We start from the raw sequence: 16,058 nt of genomic DNA on the forward strand, positions 1-16,058 counted from the left end.
GCAGCAAGTTATTTAAAAATGCTAAGCGGTTTTTAAAGGAATCGATCATTAGACACCAATAAAATGAACTATAATGCATGCCTGAATAAGACAATAATTTAGTAAAAAAAGACATGCCTATTAGGATTGTTATAGTGATCAACACCTGGGTTTCATTTATATTAAACTAGTTGGTACATAGACATAGAAATCAGAAGAAACATGCAGCAAGACTGAATACTCCCTGAAAAATACTGATTTCTAACTGAAGACCAAATGGGTTTACTACATAAGTATATGTCGATGAGGATGAAACTGAATTTATGTTTATTGTCCATGCGTAAAGTTTCTCTTACAGATACAGAACAGGACAAAAACGCAGTGCCATCGGATGACGGGGGGAGTGAAAAAGACAAACTGTGCGGTAAGATGATGATATATCAGTCAATATCACTATCAATTACTTTATAATCGAAATAACCAACATTTTTATTCCTGGCAATGCTCTAAATAATTCAACTCATTCTAAATGTGTTTTAAAAAAAGAAGCAATAAAGTGCCTGAATCAGTTGGTAAGGTAAAGTAGATGTTCTGTTGTTACTATCTTTATAACAGGGTTACAATTTCTCGCGCCTTCTTGAACTTATGTAAAAACATGTTGGGGTTATGTCATTTTCTAACGACCTAGGTAATCATACCAAGTTGAACGTAGTACGGAATTGTAAACTGGTCTACTTCAGGACGTCTCTATTAATGCCTTATGTATCAGTTTCATTGACATAATTAGAGCATCTTTGGTAATTATGTCTGACGGGGCTCTTTATATCTTTACATCAGATCCACCCCTGCAATGAGGCTCGGATTTAACGATCATGTAAAATCTTCTTTTAGGCTTGTCCATTGTTGAGTTTATTCCCCATAATAAATTATTTTTCTATGAACATATGAAAATAAAATCTAGGAATGTATCATAACTTGATAAGTATCAGTCCTGTCTTTAGAATACTTAAGAAAGGAAATAAATAGACTCTTAATAGATAATGCCTTGTTCTTTATTTGATATTTGCTGCTTCTTGTTTATTTTTCAACGTTTTACATATCTTTATTTTGTTTGTTTCCCCCACAGATATTAAGGAAGCTGATATAATCGAGGTGTCATCAATAAAAATGCCGAGGCCAAAATCAAGCTATACAAAGCCTTCGGGTAATATGCATGACTATTGGTCGTTTTTTATTTTGGCATAATGTATACTTACAATATTGCAAATATATGTATAATATCGACAGTCTACTGCCTGTCATATTACATATGGCAGTAAATGACACATGCAGTTGTATATGTATTTTCTGTCTCTTTTCGTGCTGAGAATTGTCACAATATAATAATCCCTGATGACTCTTAAAACAGTGTTGCTAGTGTAAGTACAAAACTGTGCCAATTAGTGTTTTGCAATATTTGCTGTTGACACTGCATGATAAACGTTACAGTTTATGACAATTACTGTTATGTGATTATTTTTTTTATTTTTTATCTTGACGCGGCACCTTTAAAGCTACTAATTGTGTCTAGTAATCACCAACTCTAAACATAAAATTACATTTTGTGACAAAAAAAGGGTTTGGGGACTTCCGTCATTACGTCTGATCCTTTGCAAAATATACGGATATCCATTACTTCAATCATCAGTTTGTCTCTGTTATGTGATCCGTGCATTGTTTGTCTGTTCGTGCGTGTGTTGTTGTTTCGCGTAGAATTCTCACGAGAACGAATTGTATATTGTCTCTACTGACCCATCCAACTACGTGTCTATCTATCTATCTATCTATCTATCTATCTATCTCCGTTCAAATGTAAATGGACGACACAGAGACTGTTCGGCTAGGTGCAGGCACACATAAATTTGTCGTTAGGCTTCAAATTCGCTATTTGATGTCATCTTTGATGTTACTGGCGTTGCTCTGAAATTTATAGGGGTCTTCATTAATATTGCCAGCGAATAGCACACACTGTCTGTATCACCTGTTTGCATTTCTCATATTACATGCTGAATACCCGTCAATAAATTCAACTTTGACGACAAAAAGCCCCTCGAGGATTAGATCGAATCAAGATGGAAAATATAAAGAGCAGAAAACCAGTTACATTTGTTTACATATTCGTAGACGAAATACAGCTGAATAGACGATAGATACATATAACGACTGAATAATGTATATTTGGTTTGTAATTCCTACTTGACCTCGGCAAGGATCGCTCCTCTGATGTTTACAAATCTGTGTATCAACTTTTTTATTTATATATATATATATATATATATATATATATATATATATATATATATATATATATATATATATATATATATATATATGCAATACTCTAGCACTTTTAATCACATATAGTCGTATGTTCTGTGTCGTCAATAATGCAATACGTTTGAAGTAATGATATATTCGCCAGTAAATGCATTGTGATAAATTAGAATGATATACATTCGAACTTATTACACTAACAGTATTCTATTAAAAAAAAAAATATTTCACGCAGTTAATAGTGAAAACGTTTTAAAATAATAAATTGTTTCCCAAAGAAAATTACTTTTTCAAAGTTTCATAAGAGAGGAAACATCTGGCAAAGAGGGATAAAACTTCCAATATTCTAGCAACCTTTCATAGATTGGCCACCACAATACCCATTAATAGCTGAGTGTAGTAGGAAACACCTGGCTTCCATTATCACTAAAATATATCAGTTTCTTTTGTATATGGTTTTCATTATTTTACCCCAGACCAAATGTTTATAATAATTGTAGATGCTGTGATTCTTTTGATTTATCTTGGGGGGTCTTGGGCCTCACTGTACCACAGAAATTAAAGCAATACTCATTTTTGAACAACACGAAATCCTCTCAGAAAGAAAGTTCTTGATCTTTTATATTTTCCTTTCGACAGTGAAAGCTTTGCAAAACCTTTAATTTGACAAGCCATAAATATCATGACGCAACAGAGATAAAAGTTCTCTTCTTTGGAATTTCCAGGCACACTGGAATCGAAGGTAATGACAGGGAAACGAATGCTACAAAGCTTCCTGCAATCTTCAGTCTCTGAATGGAATATTTAATGTACTGACTTAAAATAATATTTATGTCGGCATGTTCTACATATGAACAAAAGCTCTGCAAACAAGTTTCTTACTATGAAACCTGTCAATGGAGAGTTGCATCCCTCCTGGAGAACAAAACGCAGAAATGAGTTTGTTTTGTGCTAGTCATGATAAGACATGGGTAGGAAACAGAAAGACGCTAACTGACAGAAACTATTGAACACAATAACATGCTTATAGGACACTACAAAATCTTATTTACAAGTGTCATGCAAAATGTAATTAAACTTTGCGTGTACATGTTTCACCATCATCGCAAAATGAAACAGGCGAATAACAAATGTGATTCGTTTTTATATAGATTCAAAAGCGCATTTCCATGGATTTTATGTTATTACATCCGTATTGTATATTAATTTGGTATAAATACCGATAAATTGTAACACAGAGATGAGTTTGTGTTATTACATCCGTATTGTATATTAATTTGGTATAAATACCGATAAATTGTAACACAGTGAGGAGTTTGTGTTATTACATCCGTATTGTATATTAATTTGGTATAAATACCGATAAATTGTAACACAGAGATGAGTTTGTGTTATGACAGCCATGATAAAGCATATATAATCTGACTGATGCGTACATACTGTAAGGTGAACATTTGTCTACAGTGGATATTATTACAGATTTTGACTATATATGTAAGACTTTATAGTTTATATACAATTTAAGATATTTACCTTTCATCGTATTTTTGTTGTTTTTGTGATCCATGCTTATATGTTAGTCGTTTGGAGTTCTTTATTCTTATAAGTTTGCAAAATGCATTCTAATCGGCACCATATAGACATGGTGTACTTGACTTTCAAGGGTACTGATTGAGATACGTTTGTTTACCAATTTTTGTCCTTATTTAAACAGAAAGGAAACACGATCATATCACCACGGAATATGTAGTCACCGATCAAAATCGTAGAAATCCGTTGTCATCATATGAAGTTGGCTCTGCAGCGTCATTAACGCCACATGAAGGTGTCCGAACTGTACTGTATGGTATACGGCAAAGTCATGATCTTAAAGAGTCAACAATAGACAAAAACAACAAAAGCAATGACAAATCTAGAATGAATGGTTCTGTGGCATCAACTACAGAGGACAATGGAACGGTATCACAATCTCCAACCAAGCTTTCTCATCGTGCCATAGGTATGTAATTCAAGATGAACTAAACTGTTTGAACAGATAGATTGTATAATAATCAGTAAACGCTCAAAGTATCAACAAAACGCAACAAAGAACTTAAATTAGCTTCAATCAATGTTTTCTCATGGCATGCGCATAACACAATTTAACAAGAGAGAGGATCAATAAATATATGATACAGCAATAGTTCATTTTGTGAACAAACTGATTTCCGCACATGTTGCGTTTTATTGAGCTCTGATACTATTTAATACTACATGATGAAAAAAGATGATCAACTTAGTATATCCTTTATTAGCCAGCATCATCTGTCGAGTTGTAGTTAACATATGCGTTGTTATAACCTTTAGCGGAAGAAGAAGCTTAGAAAACTTTGTGATGAAATTAAAAGCAGCAAAATTTTTAGATCGTTTCACTCTAAATTCTAATGTTTAGGTAGGAAAGAAAAAAAATCCTAACTGGTAGGAACTATTTACAAAATGACTTGCTTATATTAAACCTGCAAACTCTTATTTACATGTTAAGTGTCAAGCAAACAATGGAAAATATAACTTTGAGTGTAAATATTTCACCTTTACTGAAGCAAATGAACAAAAACATTGAGATACTTTGCTATATGGATTCCTTCTATGAAATTTGTGTTATTATATCCGAATTATAAATACCGATAAAGTGCAAATATTTAGTGATAACAGTAGAAAAAGTTGCTTAGATTTCTTAGATATTTACATTTTATGATAATTTAGATGTGTATTTCAACGCCTATTTTAACCAATTATTGGATAGCGAACGCATTCATCTAAATAAAACGTGTCATCATCAAATCATGTTTGATATTACATGCAGCGTTGAAATATTTACATATTCCTTTTCATTTTCTTCCACATTTTGTTCCAGCTTATGATTTAGCACTTTTTAAATTATGGCAATGAATCAAGATTATTGTGTAGGTCCAGAGCAAAATATATATCTGCCTTATCATAGACTAATGTAAGTATACAGACGAAATGAAAAATACAAGCTTGCTTTATATCATAACAATTCTGGCCAGGCACGACCATACCATGTATATATTTTGAAATTATGATCGACAATACAGCCAAAGTTTGGTCTCATCATATGTTATCAATCCGATTCGCACCATCTCTAAAGGTGACCTTTTTCCAGCAGACCCAAGACTTTTGACCAGAAAAAAGTATGAAGAGTCCAAAAGAATGACAAATGACACGAAACGAACTGGTAGAAAAGACACAAAGAAGAAACAGCTGACGAGATTAAATAGGCAAGCGAAGGGTAAGAAAACGATTCCTAAAATTCAAGGAAGAAAAAGAGTAATACCCAGTTGATTCATTTTGACTATCACCTCAAATACAACCTAATATTTAAGACTGTTTCCTTTTCCGAATGTATAGCTGATTATTAATTTTAAGATAATCTTATGCTTTTCTCAATCTATTGAATGTTCAAATTAAACAAAAAAGAAAACCAATAATAATCGCTTTGAATACAGATCAATCACTGTCCACTGAATGTAACACACACACACACACACACACACACACACACACATATATATATATATATATATATATATATATATATATATATATATACACACACTATTCAACTATGAATGATCTGAGTTTAGTCTCATATATCTAGAGAGTAATGATTGCTTATATGAAATGTTTCAGATTATTATCAAGCAAATCATTCGATTTTGTATGCTGGACAATGTTTAACAATGCATAAGGACACACTTCAACCGGGGCAAACCCGCATAAGTTTACAAACATATGTTTTCTATGCTCGTACCTCTGTAATTAAAAGGATATGCTGAATCGCATCAATTATATTAATGGTTGTGGGTTCTAATATATAGGCAGCTAAACGTGATCAGAATTGTTAAATCAGTCTGAAATGTCGCATCATCAATGTTTCCTGGCCAGTACAAAATTAACTATTTGATAAGTATAGGTTCACTTCCATGTAACCAAAGAAATAAAAAGCTGAGTTTGTAATGTGCCGGTCATGATAAGAAACATACATCTGACATATACGTACCTACTGAAAGGTGAACCGTGATCAGAGTGGATATTATGTCCTAGTCCACCGACAGTTACCTATATTTGTACTGAGCGTATCGAATATTTCTAAGTAAGGAAGTAGCTCTTAGATTTGAAATCTTTTAACTTGATTGTGATGCACCACCAATTAAAATCCTGAACATTTTGACGGAATCCAGTATATATATATATATATATATATATATATATATATATATATATATATATATATATATATATATATATATTTGATTATATTTAAGAATTTATAGTTTATATACTTTTTATCATTTTTACTTTTCATCTTGTGTTTTGTTTTTAAATTTTTATAATCCATGTGTATGTTTCGTTTGGAAGAGGTTTCTTCTTTAGGTTTGTTTGGGGTTCTTGTTTCTTAAAATTTTATACTTTACTTTCTAATCGGCCCCATATGGTGTACTTAATTTACGAGGGTAATTATTGAGGAATCCTTGTTTATTAAGTTTTGTCCCTTGTTAAACAGAGAGGAAACAAAAACATATTTCCACGGTAAATGCAGTCGCCGATACAAATCTTCGCAATCCGTTGTCCGAATATGAAGATGTTGTCGCTGCAGTGCCATCAACGACACATGAAGGTGCCCAACCTACACTGTATGGTTTACGGCAAAATCATCCTCATATAGAGTCAACAGCAGACAAAAACAATGGAAGCAATGAAAAATCTAGAAAGAATACTTCTGTAGCATCAACGACAGAGGACAATGGGGCATCGAAATCTCCTAGCAATCCTTCGCATTGTGCTATAGGTATGAAATTCAAGGTCAACCAAACCGATTATCGCCTAAATTGTATAATGTTCACTGCATTTTTAAATTAACATAATTATGCCACAAAATAGCTCGACTTAGCTTCAATTAATGCTTCACAATGGAAAACGCTGAATGTATTTAAACGTGAGAAAGAATTGATAAATATACGATACAGCAATAATTATTTTTGTAAACAAAGTGAATTCCGGACATGTTGCCATGTCAAGACGAGTAAACTAAGATATCCTTAATTTAGCAGCATCATCTGTCTCGTTGTAGTTGACCATGTGAATTGTGGTTAGCATAAGCAGTAGAAGAAGCTGTGAGAACAATGTGATTAGATGTAGCACTAGAAGAAGTTGTGAGAACTATATGATTTGATGTAGCAGTAGAAGAAATTGTGAGAACAATGTGATTAGATGTAGCAGTAGAAGAAATTGTGAGAACAATGTGATTAGATGTAGCACTAGAAGAAGTTGAGAACAATGTGATTAGATGTAGCAGTAGAAGTTGTGAGAACAATGTGATTAGATGTAGCAGTAGACGAAATTGTGAGAACAATGTGATTAGATGCAGCAGTAGAAGAAATTGTGAGAACAATGTGATTAGATGTAGCAGTAGAAGAAGTTGAGAACAATGTGATTAGATGTAGTAGTAGAAGAAATTGTGAGAACAATGTGACTTGATGTAGCAGTAGAAGTTGTGAGAAGAATGTGATTAGATGTAGCAGTAGAAGAAGTTGAGAACAATGTGATTAGATGTAGCAGTAGAAGAAGTTGAGAACAATGTGATTAGATGTAGTAGTAGAAGTAATTGTGAGAACAATGTGACTTGATGTAGCAGTAGAAGTTGTGAGAACAATGTGATTAGATGTAGCAGTAGAAGTTGTGAGAACAATGTGATTAGATGTAGCAGTAGAAGTTGTGAGAACAATGTGATTAGATGTAGCAGTAGAAGAAGTTGAGAACAATGTGATTAGATGTAGCAGTAGAAGTTGTGAGAACAATGTGATTAGATGTAGTAGTAGAAGTAATTGTGAGAACAATGTGACTTAATGTAGCAGTAGAAGTTGTGAGAACAATGTGATTAGATGTAGCAGTAGAAGTTGTGAGAACAATGTGATTAGATGTAGCAGTAGAAGTTGTGAGAACAATGTGATTAGATGTAGCAGTAGAAGAAGTTGAGAACAATGTGATTAGATGTAGCAGTAGAAGAAATTGTGAGAACAATGTGATTAGATGTAGCAGCAGAAGAAGTTGTAAAAACAATATGATTAGATGTAGCAGTACAAGAAATTTTGAGAAATATATAATTAGATGTAGCAGTAGAAGAAGTTGAGAACAATGTGATTAGATGTAGCAGTAGAAGAAATTTTGAGAACAATGTGATTAGATGTAGCAGTAGAAGTTGTGAGAAAAATGTGATTAGATGTAGCAGTAGAAGAAGTTGAGAACAATGTGATTAGATGTAGCAGTAGAAGAAGTTGTGAGAAAAATGTGATTTGATGTAGAAGTAGAAGTTGTGAGAACAATGTGATTAGATGTAGCAGTATAAGAAATTTTGAGAACAATGTGATTGGATGTAGCAGTAGAAGAAGTTGAGAACAATGTGATTAGATGTAGCAGTAGAAGAAATTGTGAGAACAATGTGATTAGATGTAGCAGTAGAAGTTGTGAGAACAATGTGATTAGATGTAGCAGTAGAAGAAGTTGAGAACAATGTGATTAGATGTAGCAGTAGAAGTTGTGAGAACAATGTGATTAGATGTAGCAGTAGAAGAAGTTGAGAACAATGTGATTAGATGTAGCAGTAGAAGTTGTGAGAACAATGGGATTAGATGTAGCAGTAGAAGTTGTGAGAACAATGTGATTAGATGTAGCAGTAGAAGAAGTTGAGAACAATGTGATTAGATGTAGCAGTAGAAGAAATTTTGAGAAAAATGTGATTAGATGTAGCAGTAGAAGAAGTTGAGAACAATGTGATTAGATGTAGCAGTAGAAGTTGTGAGAACAATGGGATTAGATGTAGCAGTAGAAGTTGTGAGAACAATGTGATTAGATGTAGCAGTAGAAGAAGTTGAGAACAATGTGATTAGATGTAGCAGTAGAAGAAATTTTGAGAAAAATGTGATTAGATGTAGCAGTAGAAGAAGTTGAGAACAATGTGATTTGATGTAGCAGTAGAAGTTGTGAGGACAATGTGATTAGATGTAGCAGTAGAAGAAATTGTGAGAACAATGTGATTAGATGTAATCAGGATCTAAGTTTACATCATTACATCCTAAAATCGATCGTATGGGCATGAACCAGAAAGATGATAACTGACAGGAAATACTAAAACAATAACATGTTTATATGACGCAAAAAAGTTATTTTAAATGTCAAGTTTCATGCATAAGGTTGCAAATTCAACATTGAGTGTAAATGTTTCACCTTTAGCGAAAGAAAACAGACACAAATCGAATGTGAGACTTTGTTATATAGATTCAAACGTGCATTTTCGTCCATGGATTTTGTGCTATTACAACCGAATTTTATATCCAGATAGTATACATATCGATAAAGTGTAACACAGAGATGAGTTTGTATTGTGACGGCCATGATAAGACATGTATATTTGAATGATGTGTACCTACTGACTACAGTGTATATGTCCAAGTCAACTAACAGTTAAATAAGTATATCGAATACTACTCGGTACGGAAGTAGGTCTTAGATTAGCAGTCGGTAAATTTTATTGTAATTCACCACCAGATGAAATGTTAATTTTTTGAATGAATGCTGTATATAAGATTTTGACCCTACAATTTTAAGCCTTTATAACCAAAATACATTTTTTCATCTTTAATCTTAATCTCTTGCTTTTGTAATCCATATTTTTATGTTTTATTTGGAAGGGATTTTTCATTAGGGTCGTTTGGAGTTCTTTATTCAAACTTTGCAATTTACTTTCTAATCGGCACTGTATAGACATGGTGTACTTGCTTTACAAAGATAATGATTGGGAAAGGTTTGTTGATCAATTTTTGTCCCCATGTAACCAGAACGGAAAGAAGAACATATTGTCACGGAAAATGCAGTCACTGATACAAAACGTCGAAATCGGTTGTCGTCATATGAAGATAGTGTCTCTGCAGTGTCATCAACGACACGTGAAGGTGTCCAACCTGCAATCTATGGTTTACGGCAAAATGATGATCGTAAAGAGTCACAAACAGACGAAAACAATAGAAGCAATGAAAAATCTAGAAAGAATACTTCTGTTGCATCAATGACAGAGGACGATGGAAAGGAATCGAAATCTCCAACCAAGCCTTCGCAGCGTGCCATAGGTATGAAATTCAAGGTCAACCAAACCGCTTATCTCTGTGATTGAATAATGCTCACTAAATTTACAATCTATAAAATTGATAACATAATGATACTGCAATATTGCTAAATTTGACTGGGACTAATGTTTTCTCATGGCATACAATTAACGCATTTGAATGTGAGAGAGCACCAAGAAATATATCATACTGCAGTAGATTTGTTGAAAATAAGAAACTGATTTTTGCACAATCTGCTATTTCTTGAACTATGATATTATGTAGCACTATACGCGGAAACAAGATGCTTAACCAAATATATCCTTACTTGGCCAACATCATCTGTCGTATTGTAGTTCACCATGTGCGTTGTGATTACCTTTAGCAGAAGAAGTTTTGAGAAGATGTGATTACATTTAATTATCAGCAAATATTATATCATTAGATTCTAAAATCGATCTATTGGGCAGAAAACGTAAAGATGCTAACTAACAGCAATTGTTAAAAACAATGACACGTTTATATTAATACTACAAAATCTTATTTCAATGTCAAGTGTCATCCAAAAGGTTGCAAGTTCGCCTCTGAGCCTAACTGTTTCACCTTTAGCGGAAAAAGAACGTGCTACTATATTATATAGGCTCGTCCAAGGAATTTGCGTTATTACAGCAGTGTTTTATATCCAGTTAGTATAAATTCCGATAAAGTGTAAATATTTAGTGATAATAGTAGAAAAGGTCGCTTAGATTTCTTAGATATTTCATTGTTGAAAATAATTTAAGTGTATTTCAGAAATTTTAATTAATTGGCCAAAAATAATTATATGATAATTAGATTTGAATTGAGAACGCATTTTGTTTTTAAAACAGTGTCCCGTCAATTGATCATGATTATTTATAACATTCAGAGATGAATGAGCAAATATTTCTTTCAATTTAATGGTATATTATTTCCAACTTCGCAATTTTCACTTTTTTTAAGTTATGGCAAGGAGACCACATTATTATAGAGGTCCAGAACTACATATATTTTTGGGTTGTGATAGACTAATGCAATCACACAGACGACATCATAAATAGTCTGACGTTCGTATGACCACAATTAGGCGGGAGTAAAAGTTAAAGCTCGGTCTTGTATTGTATTAAACATTTGAATTGGACAGTTTGTAAAACGACTTTTTTCAGCAGACCAGAGCGTCCTCGCCAGTGAAGAGGAAGACTCCAAAAGAATGACATTCTACTTGAAACAATCAAGTGTAAAAGAGACAAGAAAGAAAGAGGTAAAGATATCAAGAAGGTCAACGGCGGATGGGGAAACTATTCCTAAAATTCAAGGTAGAGAAATAATAATACAATAATTGCTCACTTTGACTATCATCTTAAACACAGCATGATATTTAAGATTGTTGCATGTCTTTTTCCGAATGTCTGGTGAATATATATATATATATATATATATATATATATATATATATATATATATATATATATATATATATATATATATATATATATATATATATATATATATATATATATATAATATTCAATCATGAATGATCTGACTTTAGTCTCATATATCTAGAGAGTAATGATTGCTTATATGAAATGTTTCAGATTATTATCAAGCAAATCATTCGATTTTGTATGCTGGACAATGTTTAACAATGCATAAGGACACACTTAAACCGGAGCAAACCCGCATAAGTTTACAAACGTACGTTTTCTCTATTCATACCTCTCTAAATGACAGAGTATTCTAAATCTCATCAATTATCATAATGGTTGTGGGTTCTAATATATAGGCAGCTAAACGTGAGTCTCAAATATTAATGTGATGAAGCACATATTATGATTGATATGTTCCTTAACGTCATACTCAGTATCTATTTCAGTATGATATAATATGTTTGTTTAAGGAAGATTCTGAAAAGTCACAAAATCTGCAAAGAAAGTGCTTTTAAGTCCCAATTATAGCAACAACGTGACTTCGATTTATTTTTAATATCTTCATTGATTCTGTTCTTGTTTCATAGATTTTTCCAAAGTGAAAAACAGTACAGTTGATAGCGCCCCACCTCTACCAAGAGGAAAAAGATATCACGTATTTTTTTCTTATCGAAAACTGGAGAAAGATGAACAGTTTGCGAGGATGGTCATCAAGAAGTTAGAGTCTCCCCCTCACAGTTATTCGTGCTGTTTCGCTCAGAGAGATTTTATGGCAGGAGACACTGTCCTTAATAATATTGAAATAGCAATCAGTAAATCGGTAAATGTTGTGATTGTGTTGACCAATGAATACATAAAAAGCGACTGGTGTCAAATCGAGTCTGATTTAATGCGAATACCAGAATACAAGGCCCGCATCATCTCGTTGCAGTTGAATAACTGCCCAATTCCTATAAAATTAAAAGATTTGAGTGTTATATCAGTGTCCAGCGACATTTATGAATGGTGGGAACCCTTTCTGAGGGCACTGAATGGGAAAATTCCCCACCTTCAGGCTTCAAAGGATGCTCACGTATTTCTGTTTCATGGTGAGTCAACGAAAGACGTCTCACGAATCAAAACTCTAATGACTGCTCTAGAATCATCTGAGCATAGATTTCGTTGCACATCAAATGATCGAGATTTCTTATGTGGGCAGACAAGAGATATAAACATCATTAAGCACGCCAAGAAAGCTGCAGTAACGGTATTTGCTTTTTCCAAATATATCGACAAAGATTTGTTTTTGATATATTGGCGGAAATTTAGATATCAAAATGTTCAAATAATTCCTTTAAAGTTTGACCGTATTTATATTCCGGAGCTGAAAGATATTGTAATCTTCGATGCAACTAAAGAGCAAAATATCTGGCTCCCCATGCTTATTGAGCAACTGATGAAATATATGGACCTAGACAAAGAGAAATAGTGGCAGGCTTGATAAGAACAAACACGAACACGATCATTTTTAAAGTCCCCCAAATTTATTCCAAAGCTTTTATTCACACAGAAATTACGCACTGCTCTGCGTGCGTATTGACCGCAAGCATGGCCCTCCCCTGAAACAGAAATGAATAACTTAACGGTAAATTATAGACTCATGTAAACTAGATAAGGACCAATATCGCGTTATGAATGTTGTAAGCGTATGCTCATTGTGATAATGGCATATACGTCAATATTTGAATGTTTATAAAGACTATATCACATATAGGTAATAAAGGTGGCCAAGACTTCAAGGTTAGGAAATAATACTTCTTTTATTTATTAAGAATCCCCTTGAAAATGTATTGTTGTCATAACCATCCAAACGTACGAACAAATGAGAGAATGTTTGACAATAGAGCGCTTTCCTTGGCTTGTCTAACTTGCATTCATATAATCGTTCAACTTGGTTGTCAGCACGTATTTGGAACTGTAAAAGATGTCAATATGATAATGCAAGGTTGTGGAGAGATTCTATATTAACGGATACATATATATAGTATTAGCTATACTGCAACAAAATCAGATTGCGGGTGATCTGAATTGCAAGAAAATTGTATCATCTGCAAGTAATTTCACAGACTTCCAGTGGAAATAAACTAATGCATATTTCAAGTAAGAGGTGGTTGTGAGTAATTCTAATTCCTGAGGCCATACCGATAATTTCTAATTTCCCGTAAATACGTGGAAAATGTAGTCCTAGCCCCAAAGGTACCTATAGCAAAATGTCTTGGTGTGGACTTTTTGAACGTGATATATTACATTCCAAACAATAGTATATTATAATTCTATGTCAAACAGTTCGTCACTGTTAATACTATACAACTAATTGTCATATAAGACAATGATAATTAAATACAGTCGCATTGCCCTGCATGCCATGATAATTTATTTTTCACTTCTGGCATTCCGTGTCTGCAACACCCTCAAAACGCATTCTACTGCACTGTTTCACAGGTGCTCGTTTAGTATTGTTTTTGTCATGAAAAGTTGAAAACAAAGATGTTTCATGGATATAATAATAGAATATGTTCTGGTCTGTTGACTATTAGATAGACACTGCTTTAAATACTGAACTTAATGTATCATTCCAGGTACACACACACACACACACACCCACACCCATATATATATATATATATATATATATATATATATATATATATATATATATATATATATATATATATATATATATATATATATATATATATATAGAGAGAGAGAGAGAGAGAGAGAGAGAGAGAGAGAGAGAGTTAAAAGTAATATAAGTGGAATGTTTCACTATATACATCTTTGGACTGTTTATTACAATTCCTAATCATACATCACCTCAAGGTTTTCTTTGGTTTTTGTGCGTTTTTTCTTCATTTGTTACTCACATATTTTATTCTGTTTAACTCTGAACTAAAGACGTATATCAGTTAGAGGCCGCTTTTAAATTTTTATTTTTATTTTGTATGCATTTTAGTAATTTGTTTTAATTATTATGGTTGGTAGAGTGCTGAAAAATTCATTTGCATAACTGATTCTTTAGCGTTATAGCATAGGAAAGGTTATCGGTGTAAATGCATATATATATATATATATATATATATATATATATATATATATATATATATATATATATATATATATTGATTGCTCAAGACCTATTAAAGTGAGAGTGAAACACCTTTCACCTTTAATCCGATATTTATAACATTTCACCTTTAATCCTATATTTATAACATCTTTCGGCAGTCACCTATTCTGAATATGATAAGTCATGATGATCATGCAATATGGAATTACCGAAAATAGTACTTGCGGACACCAAAATTATGAAAAGATTTGAAGCATGAATCATATTGACTTGTATAATTTAAAACCTTTTGCTTTCCCCAGACTCTTGCATTTCAAGACTTACAAAAATGGTACTAACAGCTGCCTCGCTTGGCGCTCAGCTTTAAGTGGTTAGTGTTAGGACTGGTTGTCCTTGTGTCAGGATAATGTGACTGGGTGGGACATCATGCTATGTATCTGCGGCATGATGCCCCAGTGCTAGACATCACCATACACTGCCATACTGCAGATATCGTAGCGATATGACTGAAAAATTGTTAAAAGCTACGTTAAAAATCCAAACCACACACACTCACTCACACTCTTGCATTTCTTCTATCTCAGATATGTCAGACCTATTAGCTTACACTAATACTTTTTCACTCACACAGACACACACACATTACTCAACTGCATACAAAGATTGGACACCACGCTTTAATCTAAATTTCTAAATAAAATATGTATCTCCCTTCTTCTGATATCAATCAGTCTGATTCACCCACTAATTTCATCCTTATTTCCACTTGTGTTTATTAAAACGTTTGATTATTTATACCAGGTCCTCAGGCCCGAGATCATACGTCCAATTTTAAACTGAAAATCTGTATTTATATTAGATTTCCTACACTAACACAAGCATCACTATAAGAAATAATTTGATATCTAATGGCATGTATTTTACGTCAAGGTCCATCGCCAAATATAGAAACACGTAAAGTAAAATACATATATCAACCATTTGGGTGTTTGATCCAAAAATAGTTTATATATATATATATATATATATATATATATATATATATATATA

At 32.9% G+C, this 16,058-nt stretch overlaps 1 protein-coding gene across 1 annotated transcript; it reads left to right on the top strand.

The window, feature by feature from the left end:
* The first annotated feature begins 276 nt into the window (after positions 1-276).
* On the top strand, positions 277-13,685 carry LOC149777929 (uncharacterized). The gene is made up of 7 exons (XM_089940542.1): positions 277-403; positions 1,106-1,183; positions 4,007-4,291; positions 5,459-5,581; positions 6,857-7,141; positions 11,636-11,785; positions 12,487-13,685. The coding sequence occupies exons 1-7, from the start codon at positions 277-279 to the stop codon at positions 13,365-13,367; spliced, it is 1,929 nt and encodes a 642-aa protein (XP_089796668.1). The 3' UTR covers positions 13,368-13,685.
* Positions 13,686-16,058: the final 2,373 nt, after the last annotated feature.

Source organism: Sinohyriopsis cumingii, chromosome 17 (assembly GCF_028554795.1).
Source record: "Sinohyriopsis cumingii isolate HCF-2022 chromosome 17, ASM2855479v2, whole genome shotgun sequence".
NCBI classification, from domain to species: Eukaryota; Metazoa; Mollusca; class Bivalvia; order Unionida; family Unionidae; genus Sinohyriopsis; species Sinohyriopsis cumingii.

Coding starts and splice junctions, on each gene's coding strand:
- LOC149777929 (XM_089940542.1), top strand. CDS start 277: ATGTCGATGAGGATGAAACTGAATTTATGTTTATTGTCCATGCGTAAA. Junction 5,582..6,856: donor ATTAAATAGGCAAGCGAAGG/GTAAGAAAACGA, acceptor CTTGTTAAACAG/AGAGGAAACAAAAACATATT. Junction 11,786..12,486: donor AACTATTCCTAAAATTCAAG/GTAGAGAAATAA, acceptor CTTGTTTCATAG/ATTTTTCCAAAGTGAAAAAC.